This window comes from Aythya marila (genome assembly GCF_965140915.1).
Source record: "Aythya marila genome assembly, chromosome: 2".
Classification (NCBI taxonomy): domain Eukaryota; kingdom Metazoa; phylum Chordata; class Aves; order Anseriformes; family Anatidae; genus Aythya; species Aythya marila.
In genome coordinates, this window is record NC_139043.1 from 35,674,665 (window position 1) to 35,694,554 (window position 19,890).

The 19,890-nt window shown below is 47.2% G+C and overlaps 2 protein-coding genes across 3 annotated transcripts in view; both read right to left on the bottom strand.

Moving 5' to 3' along the window:
• The window catches only part of HOXA6 (homeobox A6), a 27,185-nt gene extending 7,307 nt beyond the window's left edge, over window positions 1-19,878 (bottom strand). The window contains exons 1-3 of one of the 2 annotated variants that reach the window (XM_082753977.1): window positions 18,349-19,878; window positions 13,834-14,091; window positions 12,207-12,481 (exon numbers count right to left, since the gene is read on the bottom strand). In XM_082753977.1, coding sequence (XP_082610103.1) covers window positions 12,222-12,481; window positions 13,834-14,091; window positions 18,349-18,541 — 711 coding nt within the window. In that variant the 5' untranslated portion in view covers window positions 18,542-19,878 and the 3' untranslated portion in view covers window positions 12,207-12,221. Of the gene's footprint in view, window positions 1-6,592; window positions 6,697-12,206; window positions 12,482-13,833; window positions 16,653-18,348 lie in introns of those variants that run through there. The other variant, XM_082753976.1, reaches the window with a different exon arrangement.
• Window positions 7,546-10,147, bottom strand: HOXA5 (homeobox A5). Its single transcript, XM_082753974.1, has 2 exons — window positions 9,584-10,147; window positions 7,546-8,605 (listed from the first exon to the last, which is right to left on the bottom strand). Exons 1-2 carry the CDS (start codon window positions 10,143-10,145, stop codon window positions 8,355-8,357), a joined length of 813 nt encoding a protein of 270 aa, XP_082610100.1. The 5' UTR covers window positions 10,146-10,147; the 3' UTR covers window positions 7,546-8,354.
• Window positions 19,879-19,890: the final 12 nt, after the last annotated feature.

Sequence of the window (19,890 nt, forward strand, 5' to 3'; positions counted from 1 at the left end):
CACCAGGCGACATTTTCATATTTGTTAGACGCGGTGACCTGAAGTTCACCTCGGCCTTGGACTTAGTTTTTCTAAAAGGTCTATAACAGTGTCTTTTAGATAGCGGGGTGCTTTGCCCAGGTCACTACTTCTAAGGGAAAATTAAGAAAAAATCGCGGGAAAATGTAAACGTTATGGAATGTATCGACTGTATTCCCTCCTTTGTTCCTGGGAATCATAAAGCCCCGAGGCAGCTACTGCCTTCCGCGGTTGCAAGCACTCGCTCTATATGGTCGCTACTGGGGCAATGTTCATATTTTTGCCCAAGTTCATACTTTTGTGTAAGCGGGGACTTCACTGGCACTGGCTCTCTTCTTAACAACTGGATGTTTGGCGGGATTTGCTTGCTCTGTCCTGGCATGGTTAAATAAACACATAGAAAATGTGATTTGTGCCCGGATTTGAAATGAATGGTCTTTTGACCATACCTTCCATACCAGAGAGCAGTGTGCTGAATGCAGAGAGTGAAAGGGGAGAAATAGTTTGTCTCAATTTATTAACTTTTTTTTTTTTTTTTTTTTTTAAGGAATAATCTAGACACCGATTCAGAAGATTCAATATTCGCTGAAGTTTCAGCTTCCTTGAAAATATTCCCATTATTCCCATTGATATTTTTATTCTAGACTGGATTGAAAAATATGGAATTCGAGAGGCTAATTGTTTTGGTAAGGAAGCAAATGAATTTCAGTCACCTTCTCTTGAGTAACCCAGTTATAGCAACAGCTTTCATTCTGGGTGTATCAAAGACGCATTGTTGTTCTTGGAAACAATCTGCCTGCTATTCTTTAACAAAATAGATATTTGGCTATGGCTTTTAGCTTGTTATCAGGCTTCGCTCTTACACCAAATAAATACTCTAGATGTGAAAGGTTAAACAATATCTCCGGTGAGGGAAGGCTCCCCAAACGCGCAATGCCAGGGCTCTCTGCAAGTTAGCAGCAGCAGGGACATGCGAGCAACGTCTACACGCCGAGCAAATACTTGCATGCACACCTTTTCTGCGCTTCGGCAGGTACTTCGGGCAAAATCTCCAATAACAGCATTGGCTAATCTGAAATCTAACACCTCGCAAATTTCTTCCCAAGAAATATCGCCCGGCTGCCACGATCCAGCTGGGTCTGTAGCAAATAATTCACGCGTGCCCAATGCATCGAGGACGGTGTAGCCTCCTGCCTTTGGGGTCGAAAGGCGTGGATGGCGGCGAGGTGCGCTCCTTTTTGTGGATTCCTCATGGCATTGTCCCCTCCTCCACACCTTTCACAGAGGTTTATCAATATTTTGGAATCTCCTTTCCCCCTTCCATCCTCATCATTGCAACCTGAATCCGGCGGCGCCTTGCAGTGCTCTCCCCAAAATGCAGTTCCCTGTGCAATATTGGCCACTTCTCCCTCCAGACCCGCCTAGCCGAGGAGCTAAAGCTTCAACACCGAGGCAGCACTGGGAACAAAAAATCCCAGCAATGTGGAAATAACTCTCTGCGCAAAGAAATTCCTCTAAACTTTTTTTTTTTTTTTTTTTTTTTTTTTTTCTTGGCGGGGGAGAGGAGGGAAAACATCCCTTCCTGCTCCCCATTTCACTGGCAACTGCTGCCTCGGGTAATTCCAGTAGGCTCTGAGGTCCATCCAAATCACGGAGCCGCGCTGGGCGCCAGCTTCTCCACAATATTTTCCATCGGTAGCACAACATGGCCCCATCGCTCCGCGGTTTTAAGCGAGCTCCCTCGGACTAAACATATAACCCGCCTGTATTATCTGCAGCATGTCCTGTTTAAGCACAGTTTAGTGGTCGCTACAGAAACGAGAGCAAAAACAAAGACGCGGCTAGGATCGATACACACGTTAATAGCTTTGCTCCTATCTTATCTTCCTGCCATTTTGCAAAGTGAGAAGGCTTAACATTAAACCTCTTAAAGCGGGTTATTATATAATAAACAAGGGTGAAACATTTTGCTACCTGACTCTCGGAGGAGGCAGCACCAGCGGCTGGCGTGGGGGTAACATGCGTGTTTACCTGCCGCGCCTGAACCCGAGATATTCAGACACAAATGTGGCCGATAATTCAAGATGAAATACAACGTGTATTACTCTTGAAAAGAGGAATTTTCTATCCTTTCCTCGGTAATTGAGGTCATTCAGCCAGTAGGGTTCACCTGGAGTCCATACTGTGATACACACGTAACTCAAAGCTATTTTATCTTTTGTGCTGATAGTCAAGATCTCGGCTATAACATTGACATCAAACTCTGTCTGGGCGAATGACTAAGAGTGGTGCAAAACGTAAACTTTTGACCCTCAACTTTTTGACCTGCAGTTGTAACGCCCTTAACCACAAAGATATACAAAAGCTATGCAGCTTCTTTTAGGAGTAAGAGACTCGCACTGTTTGTTTCAATAGTTCTGCCGTTTCCCCCCGCTTTCTAAGGGCTTTTTTTTTTTTTTTTTTTTTTTTCTTCTTGCTGTTGAGAAATCGGATACGTTTGCATTTTTAATTATTGCTTTTTTTTTTTTTTTTTTTCTTTAATCTGGCAGCTTTGTAAAGTGCTGTTAAATCAGTTTGCACACCCTTTCGGCAGCGTTGGAGGAAAGCCTGTTACTCAAAGGCGCTATATGGTTACAATTGCAGGTGAAATGCTGGGTAAGTTCTGGGCGTGAGGTTGGAAGGATGTAGAGACTGGCGTTGGGGGAAAAGCTGCAGCTCTCTGCTGCTAGGGTCTTAGTCATTTCTCCTTGATTTAAACATAAAGAAACAACTCTAATTGTTTGCGAAGCCTTGTCTAGGCAAACGAGTTGACTGTGAACTTGGTCTAAAGCGAGCTCTGCTGGTGATTCCTAGGGTGTGCAGATTTATCTTTTCTGCATTTACTTAACCTGGCAGTGAACTGCACGGGCTGCCATTTGTTATCTAGAGACAGACTTCACCTCAAGCAAGGACTGTTCCACAAAATTGCAATAATTACCCAATAACCTTCATAGCAAATATTATTATTGAAAAGACATTTTTGGGGGGTTATAGGAAAGATTCCTTATGCGTGCTATAAGGCGAAATCCTAGCAAATTTTACACGCTCTCCGTGTCAGATTTGATATTGTTTGTGCGTGTAGCTACACGAACATGTGACTATGATGGTCCATGAGTATGTGCCTTCCAGAGAGACGTTAGTGGGGATGCTTTCATTTGAAAGGAATAATATTTTCGAAGATGATCAGGCGGCTGTGGGAGCTGTATTTTTTTTTTTTTTTTTTTTTTTTTGCGCTCTGGGTAGCAACTTTAACAACAAATTGAGGATATTTTAAGGGCAGGCAAGAGAAAGAGCTAAGAAAGCAAGGCGATGCCTTGACTTGGTCAGGAGATTTACTTATGTCTGCCTTTAATGCGTTAAATCTGTATTTGCGGGGAGGGAAAAGGCATTGCTCCAGTATCCAGGGTTTGAAATCGAAACCTCCTGATCCGCCCCTCCTGATCTGTTCCATTCAATTTCCCATGGAGCAGATTGCAAACCCTTCTATTGTCACCCTTCCACAGATACACACTTATTAAACGTAAGGAAATGGCAGAATAATAATTTCCCCGTAATGTTCTGCAATTAGGGCGTTTGCGCGGCTTAGGAAGCGCTTCAGAACTGTAATTTACGGATGACTTTCAAGCGAATTGTTCTACTTCTGGTTTAGAGAAAGTTACGACTTACAAAGTCACTAGTTACACACATTAAGAGAGTTGCCTAATCTTTAATTGGCCTAACGCTTAGACATGACACACTACACTCAAGTATTTCTTTCAGAGGATTAAGTAAACTATATTTCAGTGCGCTCAACGCCACTTGCCATGCCTAAAGTAAAACAAACTCGCACGCATTAATCCCCAAAACACAGCAGAAAAATAATGTGCGCAGATAAGACCTCTCTCTCGATTCCAGGCGATTATTCTCCATGACATTTTTCACTCAGAAAACAATTAGGACCTGGGAATATTTTTGTAGAGTTCGGCAGTCTGGAGTTGTTTGAATTTAAAATTTAAAAAGTGGATTATAAAATCTTAATGAGCTTCTGGTTTTGAGTGACTTCGACTGCTCTGCTTAGAACAAGGCAGGGCCAAAAATATTGAGAAGTTGTCATTGCTAGCTAACTTTCTCTTGTTTTTAGTGTGCTTCTTGCAGTACGTGCGTGTTTATATGCTTATGGGTTTCGTGATATTTTTTCTTTCACCATAGTTCTTGAATTTCTGTTCCCATCATTACGAGAATGTACTCTAGAAAGCACATCCAAAAATGTGAAAGTAATAGGACCAAATCTTTCGCTTTAGACCATTACAGCGCGGGGTGATATCCAGGTTCCAAAAATATTAGTTGAAAGGGTGTGGGGGTGTGTTTGTGTATTCACCAGATAATTCAAATAACGCAATGTTGTCGACTATTGAGTAATAGTGAATGGTTCGCGCCTAGTATCATTCTCTGTAACAAGAACAGGATTTTCCTTCAGAAAAGGACACGTATATGAATGAAGCCCAAACTTTTAAAGTCCTTTCATGCCTTTGCCTCGAACTATCAATTTTTTATGGCACATAATATAATATAATACACGCCTATCATAAAAAAACTTTCTGGTATTCCTATTGATGAAACTGTGACAGCTAGTGTACTATAAAATCCCCAGCTGTTTATTACGGAAATAATTTTCAAATCTGTATTTGGATATGCGCTTTTAAAGCCTTTCCCATTTTTTGAATATAAAAACATATGCATGTGTGTTTGTTTAGTGCTCACAGAAAGATCCACAGACACAAAGGCTTCGGACTTCATTTATCTTACACAGGAGGCTGACTACAAATATTAAATATTTGTAAAACTTGGAAATCTTTGAGCTGAGCCAACCTTATATACTACCGTTTCTTTAACATGAAAGGGAGACAGATTTAAGAAAGGGATCAGTCGGCAATGTCAGTCGTGGACCCTGTGCAGACCTTGCAGAGGTACGCGCCAACCTCACCCTCCTGTACCCCTCTGCCTTCCTCTCTTTTTGCTCTCAGTGCCACATATCGTCCAAACTGCAGCTTTCAGGCTGGGTAGCGCTAGCAAAATACAACAAAGCCTGTCTCCCATCTCGCATCAAACCGCCCAGTTCTTCTTGAAACTCGAGTTTATGACACATCGAGGAAAACAATGCAACCTGCAGAAGCGATTGCGTTGAATCCCTTCTGATCCGAACCTGAGCGGAGATACCCACAACTGGTTTGCATACAGAAGTATTTTGGAGCTAATTCTCAGATCTCTTCCCCAGCCCCCGAATAGTCCATCCACACCCCCACGATCCCTCTCTCTAAGGGTAAGGATCAGGCCTTAAAGCTACCCAAAGAGAGACAGAGCTCCTTTCACCCTTTCATTCAAGTCCTGGAAATTCAAAGACTAAAGTTAAATCCGGCCATAAAGTTTATTGCTGAGTAATCACACTCTAGTGAGAACAGTCCACTTAAATAAAAAGAATGTGGAAGTAAACATGCAGCTGGGGCCTACCCCACAATGGCAGCCAGCAATATAAGGCAGAGAGGGAGAGAGCAGAGCTATGGGGATATTTACAATCTTCAATAAACCAAGCCCGTATTTCATAATTTGCAGCACTCTAATGACCTGTAGTCTCTTGTATTAATGCTACAAGTTACAGTCAATTGGTTCGCTTAAAAAAAAAAAAAAAAAAAAAAAACTCGCAGGAACATATATATGTATACACACGTACACACCCTTTGTATGCATAAATACACCGGTATTGGATAAACAGATGCATGTGCCTAGCTTTATACAGGCGCATATGTAGATTTGTACAGGCATGCACACGCGCACGATTCACATATATTTATATTTGTATATTTACACGTAGGAGCTGGAAAAAGTTACAGCAATGTTCTAAATATGCTCACTCACAAGACACTACACACTCGCGGATGGACGTATACACATAGCTAAAGCTTTCTGCACGACCCATCGCAGAAAATAGGAATCTTAAGCACTCCAGTGCAGTCCGTGCCATTTTAATACTCGCTCTGATGTGCAACATATTTTGCCAATCCAAAGATTATTACCATATCAGCACGCCTCCACCTCTATCATGCTTATTTAAGACACTGCCCAGATAATATCAAGCCCTATCTATTTTGTTTCCCTTTTTTTAATCGCCTGCAGTAACTAGTCCTTGCTAAACAAAACCTCTCCAAACTTGGAGAGTCTATTGGAGCAAAGGAAGTAATTATCTTCTGCGGTAGTCAAAGTGATTAAAGCTAGGCCCCAAAATCCATCTCTGCCAAAGTCGCTTATTGTGGTTTACTTTGATTTGATCGTTAAAATACAGCGCTAGCTGCTGCGAGTGAAGGGATGGGGGAATTTGCAGCGCAACCTGTATCATTAGTGGTTGCTCCTGCCTCTCGGGCTCGGTGGGACAGTCCTGAAAGGCTCGAGGCGGACAGAAAGGGAAAGAGAAAGAGAAAGAGAGAGAGAGAGAGCGAGCGAGCGAGAGCCTCGGCTCCCAACTGTACAAATAAACTTTAAGGAACTTGTGCACAAAACTTACCTTGACTTGCAAGGAGCCATTTTTCATACAGTACTGAGAACTTGTGGTTTGGATACTTCTGTACCTAAAACTGACAATTTGAATGGCCAGGAGGCACACGTAGCCTGCAAAAGAGTCAAATGAAGTCCAGCGTCAGTGAGATTATATGTTATGTGGTATATAATGTTGGATGTCAACTCCCCAAAACCATAAAACTTACTTTAATGGCACCACGTGACTTTTTATAGCCAGTGAGCCTATCTGTCTGTGCTATGGATGATTTTACGATCTAATTCATAGACAAAACCCTATTCATTTGGCACCCAAATGTCATATAGCCGGAACTGGGGCTTATAAAGTTTACTGTTTTATAACTTTTAAGGGAAGGCATCAATGTAACCAGTCAGTAAATGTGCAAATCTTTAGTTGCTCTTAGAAGCTCAGAAGAGTTAACCATTCAAGCTCTGATGGGGTAAGTAACATTGCGTTTATAGAAAACTAATCGTAGCGAAGAAAACCAAAAAAATCTGTAAAGGGCGAAAAGTGGGAAAGTGGCTATGGAGTGTTACTAATAGACGCAGAAGGCTCTAACGTGGCTGTCCTGCAAATATACTTAATGAAACCACAGGAGAAAATCTAGAGCGATGCAAACACGTCTTGGAGTTAGCAGGGTGTTTTAACAAAGCACATGTTTTTTCAACCATCAGCAAACAACTAACAGTTGATTCACCCACAAAGGGTGTTGATTGTGGTCCTGCAATGCAGCTTTCCACCTAGCCAGAAACCATTAAGGAGGAACTTATGGTAAAACTTTCAATTAAAAATACTGGTATCGGACAAATGCAGCTCTACCTCTTACAACGTGCAGCGTGAGCCAGGTAAAATATTATTACAAACTCTGCACGGGTTAATATTTCTAAGAGGCAAATCAGGAAGCACAACTTCTTGCTTTGCACAAACCAGATCACGAAAACTTTACAATAGAAAGTTTATTTTTTTTGTTGATTTCCAGTCAGTTTTTTTAAAAACAAATACAAAAAAAAAAAAAGCTGATCACAGTTTGCTCAAACAGCCAGACTTTGACTATATTTGTAACTTTGTTCACAAAAAAACATACATCACAGAAGCTGCGCTTAATAAGAGCCACTTCTAAGAGTTCGTGCAAAGAGTCATATACAAAGGCACAGCAAGGACATACTGCTTGGAATCACAGTTTTCGTCACAGATTCACTATTCACTACACGTAGGACAAGTTCAGTTGATTTCATCATTTCACCTCTACAACAGCATTAATTACACAGGAATTATATAGGTAGTTTGAATAAAAATATTTTTAACAGCTTGGAGCTATACAGACATTAACACTTGACCACACATGCACAGTTAAGCAGGTTGAGTGCAACACATAACATTTGTACTAAACCGGGGGAGGGTTTCTTTCTCTCTCTCTCTTTTTTCCTTTTTTTTTTTTCTTTTTTTGTTTTGCTTTTTTTTAACAGTTACTTCAAGTAACACATCTCGCTTCATATAAATAAGTTAAAACATCTATTATTTTTTTCAAGACAAAGCCATTCAAGACAAAGAAATGTACGATAAAAGCAGATCTACTTATACACGCGAGAGAATGGTAATAAACAGGCTCATGATTAAAAGATGAATAAGGGCGACAAGAACAGGGTTTCTTCACAGAAGTAACACAAGGAAGTTTTAGAAAGTCAACTTAGTACTGACATGAGACGCAGGGTCAGCTAATACTGCTCAGTACTTTTAATTGATCAAATGCTTAGGGACGGAATGCCCCTCCTGCAGCTGCCATGCTCATACTTTTCAGCTTATTATCCTTTTTCCATTTCATTCTCCTGTTTTGGAACCAGATCTTTATTTGTCTCTCTGAGAGGCAAAGAGCATGTGCTATTTCAATCCTTCTTCTGCGGGTCAGGTATCTATTGAAGTGAAATTCTTTTTCCAGCTCCAAGGTCTGATATCGGGTGTAAGCAGTCCGAGCCCTTTTCCCTTCTGGTCCCCCTATGTTGTCTGGAAGAGAAAAGTACATGATTTAGATTCTCAGCAGCGACTTGGAGCCTTCGTGTCTTATTGCAGCCACGAGCCACCAGGACCGTTATTCTCAGCCCTGCTCGGTTTTGGTTCTGGTTTGGATAAATGCTCAACAAGTTTCCCCCTTCAGCCCCTTTCCGAAAAGGCTTGGGGGAGGGGGGCTTTGGTGGTCGTGGGAAGTTTTCGCTCGGATTTTGCTTTCGATTTCCCCCAAAAAGAGAAAACTACTCTTTCATCGAGCGCTTAGTGCTCTCCCCCCCCCCCCCCAACGCCTCCCCCAGCTAAGCTGGCGTGGAGGATGCCCGCGACGCTCGCCGGGCTTTCGGGGCTGGGCGAGCGAGGCTGAGGCTTGCAGCCCTTTCCCACGGCCGAGCTGGGGACGGCTCCGGGAGGCGGCGAGCCCCCGGCTGCTCCCCCGGCCGCCAGGGCACGGCAGGTAGCGAGGGCTGGGGGCTGCTCCGCTCCCCCGCGCCCCTCTGCCCGTTCCCCCGGAGTCTGGGGGGGTGCTCGCCCCCCTCCCCCCTGGCTTCCCGGCAGTGTAAAGTGCCCTCCTCGCCCTCGGCTATTCTCTTTTTACCACGGCTCGGCAAAAGAAAGGGGGTCGGCAGCGCTGTTCCCACTGGAGGATCCCCCTGGAAGAGCAGAGCCAGGGGCAGCCCCCGCTCTCGGTCCCCCCTCCGGGAAGGCGTCTGCTACTCCCCCGCTCCCTGCGAGCCTGGGGCCGGCGGTGGGAGCCGGGCGGGCTGTGTTCGGGGGGCCGTGCGCTTTGCTTTCGGGGGGGACTTGCCCAGACAACGGAGCGGGCTTCCCTGCGAGCGGAGTTGTGCGCGGAGGCTGCACGCTTCTCACGCCCTCCTCTCCCCCTCTCCCCGACCTTGCTCGGCGCAGACACCCGGTTTACATTAAAGGCTGCTTTTCCTCCAGAGAAATAAAGAAAGAACAGGGTATTTGCTTTACCATGACTTATGTGCAGTTTTCGCATCCAGGGGTAGATCTGGGGCTGTGAAGGCTGGGCTGTGCTTTGGTCGGTCGGGGCACTTGCCTGCTCGCTGCTTGCTGGAGTGTCTTCCTCAGTCCCAGACGAGGTGCCAACCCCGTCCCTGCTGATGTGCGTGTTGCTGCTGGAATTGGACGAAGTGCTGGTGGAGTTGGCGAGGGAGTTTTTCACCCCGTGGTGATTCTCGCTGACAGGCGAACCGGCCACGGCGGTGCAGGGCAGAGGGTCAGGGGGAGGCGAGTGGGAAGACGTCGCGGGCTGGTTGTACCTGGGCTCTGTCGAGGCAGAGGTGGTGTTGGCCGGGTAACTGCGGGGTCTCTCATTGGCACCAAAGTGGGTGGAAGCAGAGCGCCCGACGCTGAGGTCCATGCCATTGTAGCCGTATCCGTACCTGCCGGAGTGCATGCTGGCGGAGTCCCTGTATTGCTCGCTCACCGAGCTGTGATCTCCATAATTATGTAACTGGTAGTCCGGGCCATTTGGATAGCGACCGCAAAATGAGTTTACAAAATAAGAGCTCATTTGTTTTTTGATATGTGTGCTTGATTTGTGGCTCTTGGTCGTTTTGTGCGTCTATAGCACCCTTGCACAATTTATGATGAATTATGGAAATGACTGGGACATGTACTTGGTTCCCTCCTACGTAGGCACCCAAATATGGGGTACGGCTTCAAATCACGTGCTTTTGTTGTCCAGTCGTAAATCCTGCCTGATGACCTCTAGAGGTAAACTCGTGCACTGGTGGGGGAGCTGGGAGGGCGCGGGCGGCCCGGGGCGCGCCGCCGCCGCGCGTCGCCGCCGCCGCCGCCCGCCCGTCCGCCGGCCTCGAGCGCCACCCGCTGGCGGCGCGGGGCACGGCGGCGGCTCCGCGGGGTCGGCCCGGGGTGACGGCCCCCGACGGCGGCGCGGAGAGGAGCTCTCCGCCGGGGAAGGGAAGGGGCCGCCGGACGGCGCTTCCCCGCCGCCCCCCGGCGCTTCCCCGGCGCCCCCCGGAGCTTCCCCGCCGCCCCCCGGCCGCAGCTCGGCGGGGCTCCGTGCCCCCCGGCCGGGCGAGGCTGGGCTGCGGCACGCACAGATCCTGCGGGATCCATCGTCGGATGCCGGCCGCGGGCGAGTCCCTGTCGGGGTTCCTATGATCGTCCCCTTTCTCCCCCGCAGCGGGTTTGGAGAGGCGAGCGGGTCCCGCCGGCCGGCGGTGGCAGGTAGCTACGCGGGCAGGACACGGCGTTTTTCCTAGCTAGGGGGGCAAATTCCAGGCGGCTGCACGGTCGCCGAGACTTTTCCTGCCTCCCAGAAAAAATACGAAGCCGGTGGTAGCCATTTTGCATTAGGATTCTCGAGATGTGGCTTTTAAAATGTTTAGAGCGGTCGCCCAAACTGCGCTTCCTTGCAAACAAAAGAGCCTCGATGCGTGTACAAGTGGATTTGTACACAGCTTCACACGCACACTCACACACGCACAATATAATAGGGAGAGCTATAACGTATATATTAATCAAAATTTTCACTGCGCCTATATTACTTACACAGAACTCGACATGGAACCATGTTATCGCAGCTACTTTTCCTTAGAGTATCTATTTATTTTTTTTTTTTTCTCAGTGCGAGGAAATGCGAACGTGAATCAAGATACCAGAAAAGCTGGGGAGAATATCTCCGAGTTAATCCGACAGACACTTTTCTTTTAATTCAAAATAGGAAGGGGAAAAAAAAAAATAAAAAAAAAAAAAAAAAGAAGACCGACCCAAGCCCACAAATCCCCAAGAAACGTAGTCCATAATTCAAAGCCCCTTCAGTGTACAGCCGAGCTCACCGAAATCTCGGTGTAAGCTCAACGGGAACCACAGAAATTCGCCCGCTTCAAAACCTCTTCCCTCGCTCGTCCTAAAGTTGAACGCCGTGCTCTTACTTTAATACCAGTAGTGCAGATTAGAGTCAGTTTAGCGGCATTTAGAAACCTCCCTGCAATTCATTTTTCGCTTTAACTGCAAGCTTATACGCAACTTTTTATACAACGATTTTTTTTACAGTATTTTTCTTCTTTTTTACTATTTAAATATCTTATACGTGTGTAAAACTTATTTTTTTCTCCCCTACAGACCATAAAATCCCAAACATAGCATAACGAGACGGCCCGCCGTAGCGAGAACTAGTAAAAAGATAAAGCCAAGATTTTCTAAAATCTCTCATATTTCTACAATATGCACATTCATAATCACACACACACACAAAAAAAAAAAAAAAATACTAGCTTATCTGTTCTCACACAGGCACGCCAGGGACACTCACCCACACAGACATGCTCCCCTCAAATATGTAAAAATCTGGGCCGTGTCTCTAATACTTTAAGCAACACCATTTACGCTTTGGAAAAGTGGCTATGTATATACATGACCGCAGCTCGAAAGCTAGGACTTCTACGTATTTTAGAGAAAGTCACAGTTGATTGCAAATGTACATCTTTTTCACCAAGCCTTTTGGGAATTAATAGGCTGTGACAAACCTATAGGATTTTAGTAGCAGAAGGAACACAAGGTAAATAATAATAGTAACAGTAAGCGCTAAGGAAAGGCCTGGTAGCGTTTATTAAACATGGTTCTACTCCCCTGACTTTTCCTCTGTTTCTTCGCTGCTGGGTTGTGTGGAATTTATGAATTTGTTTTCCTTTTTCCATTTCATCCGCCTGTTTTGAAACCATATTTTAATCTGGCGTTCAGTAAGGCAGAGAGCGTTTGCAATCTCAATGCGTCGTCTTCTGGTTAAGTATCTGTTAAAATGAAATTCCTTCTCTAACTCTAGCGTTTGGTATCTGGTGTAAGTTTGCCTCCCTCGTCTCCCATGAGTTCCATATACTGTACCTGTAGAAGTAAAGACAAAACGATCGCATTGGACAGGGCCCAGTGATTTCAGACCAGAAAGAGCGGTTAGTATATTCTGCCTCCTTTCGTAGGCACAATCTCATGGGGGCGGGGGGCTGGAGGGGGTGCTCTGATTTTCTGGAGGCTTTTTTTTTTTTTTTTTGGGTCCCTATTTTTTCCTTTTCTCCTGCCTGAACAGCTGTAAAAGCGGACGTGCGTCGTGCTTCTGGGGTAACCGTGATACAAAGCGAGTCAGTAAGGTGGACCTAGGGGAAGCGAGGTAGGTAACACCCTTATAAATCGCCGAGCAGGAGCTGCCCTCTGCATGCAGCCAGCCTGTGCGCACACACGCACACACACAGACACACGTGTGCGGGCCGGGGAGCTGCACGCATGTGTGCGGGTGGCTGCGGGCGTGCATAGATGCGTGTGTTTACACAAACACGCTCTATCGCCGTGGCTATGGCTACGGAGGGTCTGTAATTTAAGTCTCACGATAGACATCAGCTAAAGATCATAGAACAGCCTTTGCCATTTGCTCCGGAATTTATTGCCCTCGACTGCAAAGCAGCATCAGAATGGTCTTGCTGAAAGTTTAACTTTCCAAAAAAGAAAGGCAAGCCACAGTCCAACAAGCGTAAACCCGGGAGGGGGAGAGCGGGGGAGCCATTAGCGAGCACTGCAAGGAAAAGTGTTAATGGGATGATTCCAAATAAGTGCCAGCCCGATGCAGCCCCCCCCCCCCCTCTCCTCTCCACCAGCACCACTCCTAGACGGAACAGTTCGGTTCTGTGAAGTTCACTTGTAAGGCAGAGAAAATCCGCCGTGCCCTGGCGGTGCGCACACGGCCCCAGAAACGTGCTCCCAATATCCAATCCTTCCACGCTAACGAGCTGGGGGAGGGGGGCGAGGAGGAATGTGCCACAAACGCATTGCATCCTCAGCGCAGAGGGCATAGTCCTTACATCGCTCTCTGACAATGAAGGAGCCGAGCAGAAGCTTTGGGGTGGCTTTAGGAGAGGGGCGAAAGCTCTCTGCTCCCTCTCTTGTGGTGGTGTTGTTATTTTTATTTTTTTTTTTTTTTGCCTGCTTCCCAGGGGTACCGCAGTAACTTTCCCCAGCGGACCCCCGAGCAGGGCTCTGGCCACCGCTCGCAGGGTGCCAGTGTGCCAGGGCTGAAATAACCTGGGAGGGTTTCACGTTACACGCTGCCCTGCAGAAGCCATTTCTCTCCAGCAGCCTGGACTCTATCTAAGGGGGAAAAATTTTGAAAAATAACAAAAATCCGGGGGAAAGAAACTTTTCCTGTCCCCCCCCCGCACCTCCCCTCCCCGTTGCATTCAATGCCTTACCAGCACAGGAGTTCATCCGCTGCATCCAGGGGTAAACAGGGCTCGTGTACTTCCGGTCGGTGCCTTCGTCATTTACAATTTTGGCTTGCACGCCGCTCGATTTGTACTGCTGCTCGGGAGAAAAGTGCGGGTAGTCCCCGTGTCCCCTCTGCTTGCCACTGCCGGAGGGAGAGGCGCTACTAATTTCCTTGTCCGAATAAAAACAAGAGGCTCCGTACTCATAGGAAGCCCGATTGCAAGCAAGGACGGTGTTGGACTGTTGGTAGAAACAAGGTGAGGTGTAAGTCTTGTCCTGCAGGCTGCTTGCCCCGTACGAAGCCGGAAAATGCCTGAGAGCATCATAGCCCGCCGGGTAAAGGGGGATCTGCCCGAGGAAAGAGTCCTGGCCACTGGGCAGGCTCCCAGGGAAAGTGGGATTCACGAAATAGGAACTCATTTGCTCTCCCCTCGCCCGGCCCGTGATTTGTTGTGTATTAGTACATCTGGCTATAACTATTAGTAGTCATCGAAGTGGTTTGTTTCTGGATGGCCGAGCGCCAAAAGCGACAGCAGAAAATAGGAGCAGCTGACGGCGGGGCGGCCAATGGGAGAGCGAGCGGCGCCCGCTCCCCCGGGGCCGCCGCCACCGCGCCGCGAAGTTACCGGCAAGCCCCGGCCCCGCCGCGCCGCCCCCGGCCCGCGGGGACCGGCCGCGCCCCCGGCCCCGGCGGCGCCGCCCCTCTCCCGGGGAGATGCCCTAAGATCAGCAATAATAATAATAATAATAATAATAATGATAATAATACAGCGAGCCGCAGCGCGCCGTGACAGCGGAGGATGGGGACGCGACCCCCCTGCCCCCGGCGGTTTAATTAGGGGTGGGGGGTGAAGGGGGGCGGCCGGTAAAAGTTGGCGACCCCCCCCCCCCGCCCCCCGGGAGCCGCGCAGGGTGGGAGAGCCGGCCCCTGGCCCTCGGGAGGAGGTGATGGATGCTGCGGAGGGAAAGTTTGGAGCACGTGAAAAGGGGGAGCTGGGCTCCGCGCAGCACCGTGCAGCGCTGGTGGTTTTTTCTTTTTTTTTTTTTTTTTTTTTTTGGGGGGGGGGGGTCTTGCCGGTGTTTGAGCCCCCGTGGCCGCCGCTTCTCCCTTCATCCCACCGCCATGCCACGGCCGCGACCCTCCGGCTTGGAGGCGATTTTCCGCGGCTGCCCCTCGGCTGAGGCTTCCAGCCCCAGCGCCAGCTTTTGTGTCGGGGGCTGCACCTCCTGCGTGGGTGAGGTCTCGTGTCTTAATGAACGCTCCGGTAATTAACGCCGAGGTTTTGGCTGGGGCAGGAGGCGGCGGCCTTCTGGGGAAGGGGATTTTTGGTTTGCACCAAGTGCCCGGGAAGGCCCTGGGAAGGGCCGGGCGAGCCCTCGGAGCCCCGCAAGCAGCCCAAATAAACTTCCACGTGTCTGCCTTCCCTGAGCCCCCCCCCGCCAAAGTGGAGCTGAGTGAATCAAACATTCAAATTCAAAAACGAGCCAGTAGGACTATTGCTAATTAATATAGCCCCGCTAATGAGTCAGCAGAAGCCAATCGGTTTCGTTGTTGCTCCAAATAATTGGATCAAGCGCGGATGTGTGTCTTTAAGAGGGAAAAAATACATGAAACAAGCATTTCCACGTTCATTTTTCAACATGGCAGTTACCCCATAGCGGAAATATAATTCTTGGCCCAGGGCAGGGACAGTAACAGTGCTGATGAAATTCGCTGAGACGCTTTTAATTCAGCCGTAACCCTGCAGTTCCTGGGGATAGCACGAGGTTGTACATTGCAAGCTGTGTTTACTCATAATCCTTTCCCATTACAACCGATTGAATAGCCTAATTTTAAACGTGCTCTGGCAGAAAGTGGTATTCATGCGAGCCCCGTTTCTTAAAGTAGCTTTAAAAGGCGAATTTTGTTGTTGTTGGAGGACTATTTATCTCATTTCCGGGGGCGGATTACGATACCTATAAAACAGTAGTGAGTTAAAACATCTCTCCACAATAGTTTGTATTGTTCGCAGTCTCAGCTGGACTTTCACATTCAGATGTTGATTGCCTCCGATTTTTTTTTTCAACTTCCTTAACCTCTTCATCCCAGCTAATCCATAAACACACCTGGTAGAATTACATCTCTCTAGCTACAGGCTTTGGGAGGTCATTCGAGCAACGTGTATTTACTGCAAGCCAGCCTTCTCAAAAAAAAAAAATAGAAAAAGAAAAAAAAAAGTTTTATGCTCTCGGCAAACAGAGTTATAAAATGAGGGGAAGGACAGCAAACAAGCACACAACACGGCAAGCACAAAGAGGTTTTAAAACGAGCAGATTTTTGCCAACGTGGGTCAGAACGAAAACGCACCGTGAAAAATCAAGACTTGGGGCAAGCGAAGCCCACCGCCCCTACTTGAAAAAGTTGTGGCCAGACGGCCTTTTGTTTGAATCCATCGCACGGAGACCAAACTAGAAAAATCGCTCAAGGCTTAGTTATATTTACATTTTATAGCATTGCTTACGCACTGATTTATTTCTCTCTCTGTCTTTTTTTTCTTTTTTTTCTTTGACTCTTTCCTTATGTTTCTCAAGTTCTTGCTCGCATCCAAATCAAACCGCCCAAAGGCCGACCGCGGGCAGCGAAAACATTTCTTCGTTGATCCCATAATATTGTAAGGAATTAAACGTGCACGTTTGCCTGGCTGGGTCGTGTTAGAGTGCTTACAGTGACAGCTAAGCAATCTGCACTGCAATCTCCGCTTCGGTCACATTCATGCGTCCTCTCCGCTCCTCCCCCTACCCCCAGAAAACCCCAAATTACACCGACCCGTTACCCCCGAGCTCTGGCCCTCCCGGACACATTTCGCAGCACTTTTCCTTCCCGGAAAGCCAGCCGGCGCGTTTTGCCACCGCCACAAAGTCACACTTTGCCACGGCCACTTATCCCATCCGCCTTTTATTTGTTTGCGGACTTCCCCGCACGGCCAGCGCCTCCTCCACCAAGCATTTCGCCTTCCTCCCCGCGCCGAGATCCCCGCCAGCGGCTCCAGCCACCCTCGGATGCAGGTGCGGGGGCAGTTACCCTCTTAAGCTTCAAAGCCTCCTTCTCCTCGTATACAAATCCACTTTACAAATCCTTCTCATGCTCGGCAGCGTCCCCAAAAACAACCTTTAACTAATAGCTTCTAATCCAAACAGTTTGGGCAACGCGACCCGGTGTTTAGACTGGAGGGGTATTAGGGAGCTCGCTGGGGGGATTCGGGCTCGTCCTGCCCAGCGTGATATTTCGCAGTTGACACACACACCGAGGGAAAAGCGGAGGGGAAGGGGAGGGGGCAGCTGCCGGAATACCCGGGGGCGAGCTTTGATGCTGCCATAGAGGTGAGGTAGGCCGGATTTTTTTTTTAATCTCTCTTTTTTTTTTTTTTTAAGTATGATTTAAATTTCAGTCTTTTTAAAATAATTATTATTTTTTTTTCCCCCCGTGGGCTCCCGCAGGAGCGCTCCCAGCGCTGCCCTTCGCAGGGGCTGCGGGGGCCGCTCCGCTCCGCGCCCGCCTCCGCCGCTCGGCCACGCCGTGGCAGCACTGAGCACCCGCGGCCCCGCAATAAATAATCCGCCGCTCCCTGCAGCTCCACTCCGGCGGATACCGCAATGCAATGCAAATGCGATGCTTTTAGCAGCCCGGCTGCACAAACAGCGCACATTTCCAGCGCTCCGAGCCGCTCACCCGTGATGGCTGGCACCGAGAGGAAGGGAGCGGGGAGGCGGCGGGGTCCCGGGCTCCATCCCGGGGGTCGTTCCCCGCCCGAGCCCCTCTTCCGAGCCGAGGGGAGAAAGGGAAAATCTCCGTCTCCGGCGCTGAAATCGGTTTCACCGCCGCCAAACCCGCTCCGCGCAACCGGGGCGCGCAAAGCTGCCGGGGCGCTGCTCCCACGGCCCCGCCGCGGGGCGCGGAGCTGCTGCAGGCAGCGACCGGGCTGATAAAGAAAATCAAAGCCACATTCCCCGCTCTAGAAATAACCTGAGGAGACATTGTGCTGATTGGTGTGATTTTTCTTTCCTTCCCCCAACCCCCCTCGAAATAATCACAAATAAATTACATCTACAATTCAGCTGCCGCAAATGAACTTTAAGCTAATGCTGCGAAAGACAAATTACAGCTTTTATATTTCTATATAATTTTTTTTTTTTCATCCTGCGGGGGAAAAAATATTAAATATCTCCTCGGATTGATATTGTAAACCTGAAAATAAGCTGAATGTCACAGCAACCCCCAGGCAAATGCAAACAGAAATAAACTTCGTGAAAAATCCACGGCTTCCCTATTAAATAATAGCAAGTAGACATTTTATTTAGGCATATTTTTGCATGCACTGGTTAAACCGAAATAAGCTGAGCTGTGGCCACATCTATTTTTGGCCGGTAGCATTTCCATTTGGTTTAATTGCACATGTCTAATATTTAAACGTATTAAACCATGTTTCCCTGCTTACGGTAGTGTCATATACATTTCTCACCTTTTAGGTTCTGGCTCACAGGAGCCCCTGCGACTTTGACAGCTGTCGCTTTGGCTGCACAGGAGACGAATCGCCCTCCTTTTGGTGCCAGAAGAAGCAGGAAATTAGCCAGGTTGCAAGTTGAAAATCTGCCACGCCAGTGCTTTGAATCCAATATGCCACACCTTCCAGCGGGGGAACTGGAAATTGCCATCCCGGATCTGTGTTCTAGGCGGCTGCTTATGCCGAACCTCCGCACACTTTGTTCACTATTGCCTTACAAAGAACAAATGAAATGGGGATTGAAAGCCAGAGAGATCCGAAGCAGGACAGAGCTCAGCAAAAGAATGCGGCTCTATTCTCGCAAGGGAAATTATAAAAAAGTTCATGTTCACGGTTACCATCCACATGACCGACAACGACCAATGGAAAAACCGAACAACTCATAAAGTTGTATTGCAAAGTTGTAAATTTTCATAAACAACAACGGATTTATGGCCTTTTCCTCATCACTAAGAAGAGGCAGGTCTTAGAGAGGCGCCATCTTACCACAGAGGCAGCTCTGGAGTTTTTTAAAAGACCTGGAGTTTGCACTAATTTTATTAAAATTACAATTAGTACGTTGACCAGGAACTGAGCGCAGCAGAAAAAAGGAACTTCTGCGCAAATGATGCTTTCCTTCTACCTGTATTTATCCGGTCGAATAAAGGGACTTATCGGGCTTATTTTTTTCTTATTTTCATTTTTTTCTTTTTTTAATGATTGAAAATATTTGATCAACTTGGCGTTATGTGGTACACTGAAAAAAAATATCTATTTTTAAAGCAGGCTTGTTTTTCCCCTTTTTAATCCCATTCTCATATCCCCCGCATCTAGAAAGCCGCCGGCGCGTACCCGAGCATTTACACTTGGAAGTTTCGCATCGCACTTTTTGTTCATTACTAAATATTATTGCACTGCCTACGATTTCGGCTTGGTCACGGGCCGCCTGGGCTGGGATCGCGATTTCAAGAGGACACTGGAACACGGTGGAAGGAAGCCCTCCCATACAGAAGGCTTTCCGCTTTATTAATCAACTGCGCTAGGGAAAAAAATCATGAAGTCGAGATAGAGAAATTGACTGATTCCTATCCATTCATCACTTTAGATTTTATTTTTTTTTCATACCGATTACGAAAAAAAAAATAATAATGTGGTCTAATTTCTTTATTTGTCCATGTAAATTATTTTTTTATGCTTCCTTCGAACTGTATCACTAATAAAGTAACACAATTCATTGTCAACAAGCATATTTATTTTCTGTGTAACATAAAACACATTTATCGTGGGAGATACTTGAACACGGTATCACTTCCAAAGAGAGTTCACAGACATTTTTTTTCCACTTCCAATACTTACACGGCATATCCAAATGTTCACAACGAACACATCGAAACACATTGTAACATACAATTTTTTGAATAAACTTTAGCCAACCTTCGAGACGGATTTATACAGAGTTCTTAACGATACATCATGCTACAAACTTTCCCAATTAATTACATACTTCCCAATTTATGACAT

Excerpts from the sequence above, each read along its gene's own strand:
- HOXA5 (XM_082753974.1), bottom strand. The coding sequence starts at position 10,145 with ATGAGCTCTTATTTTGTAAACTCATTTTGCGGTCGCTATCCAAATGGC. Across the intron at positions 8,606-9,583 it reads AAAACTGCACATAAGTCATG|ACAACATAGGGGGACCAGAA; the intron begins GTAAAGCAAATA and ends TTTCTCTTCCAG.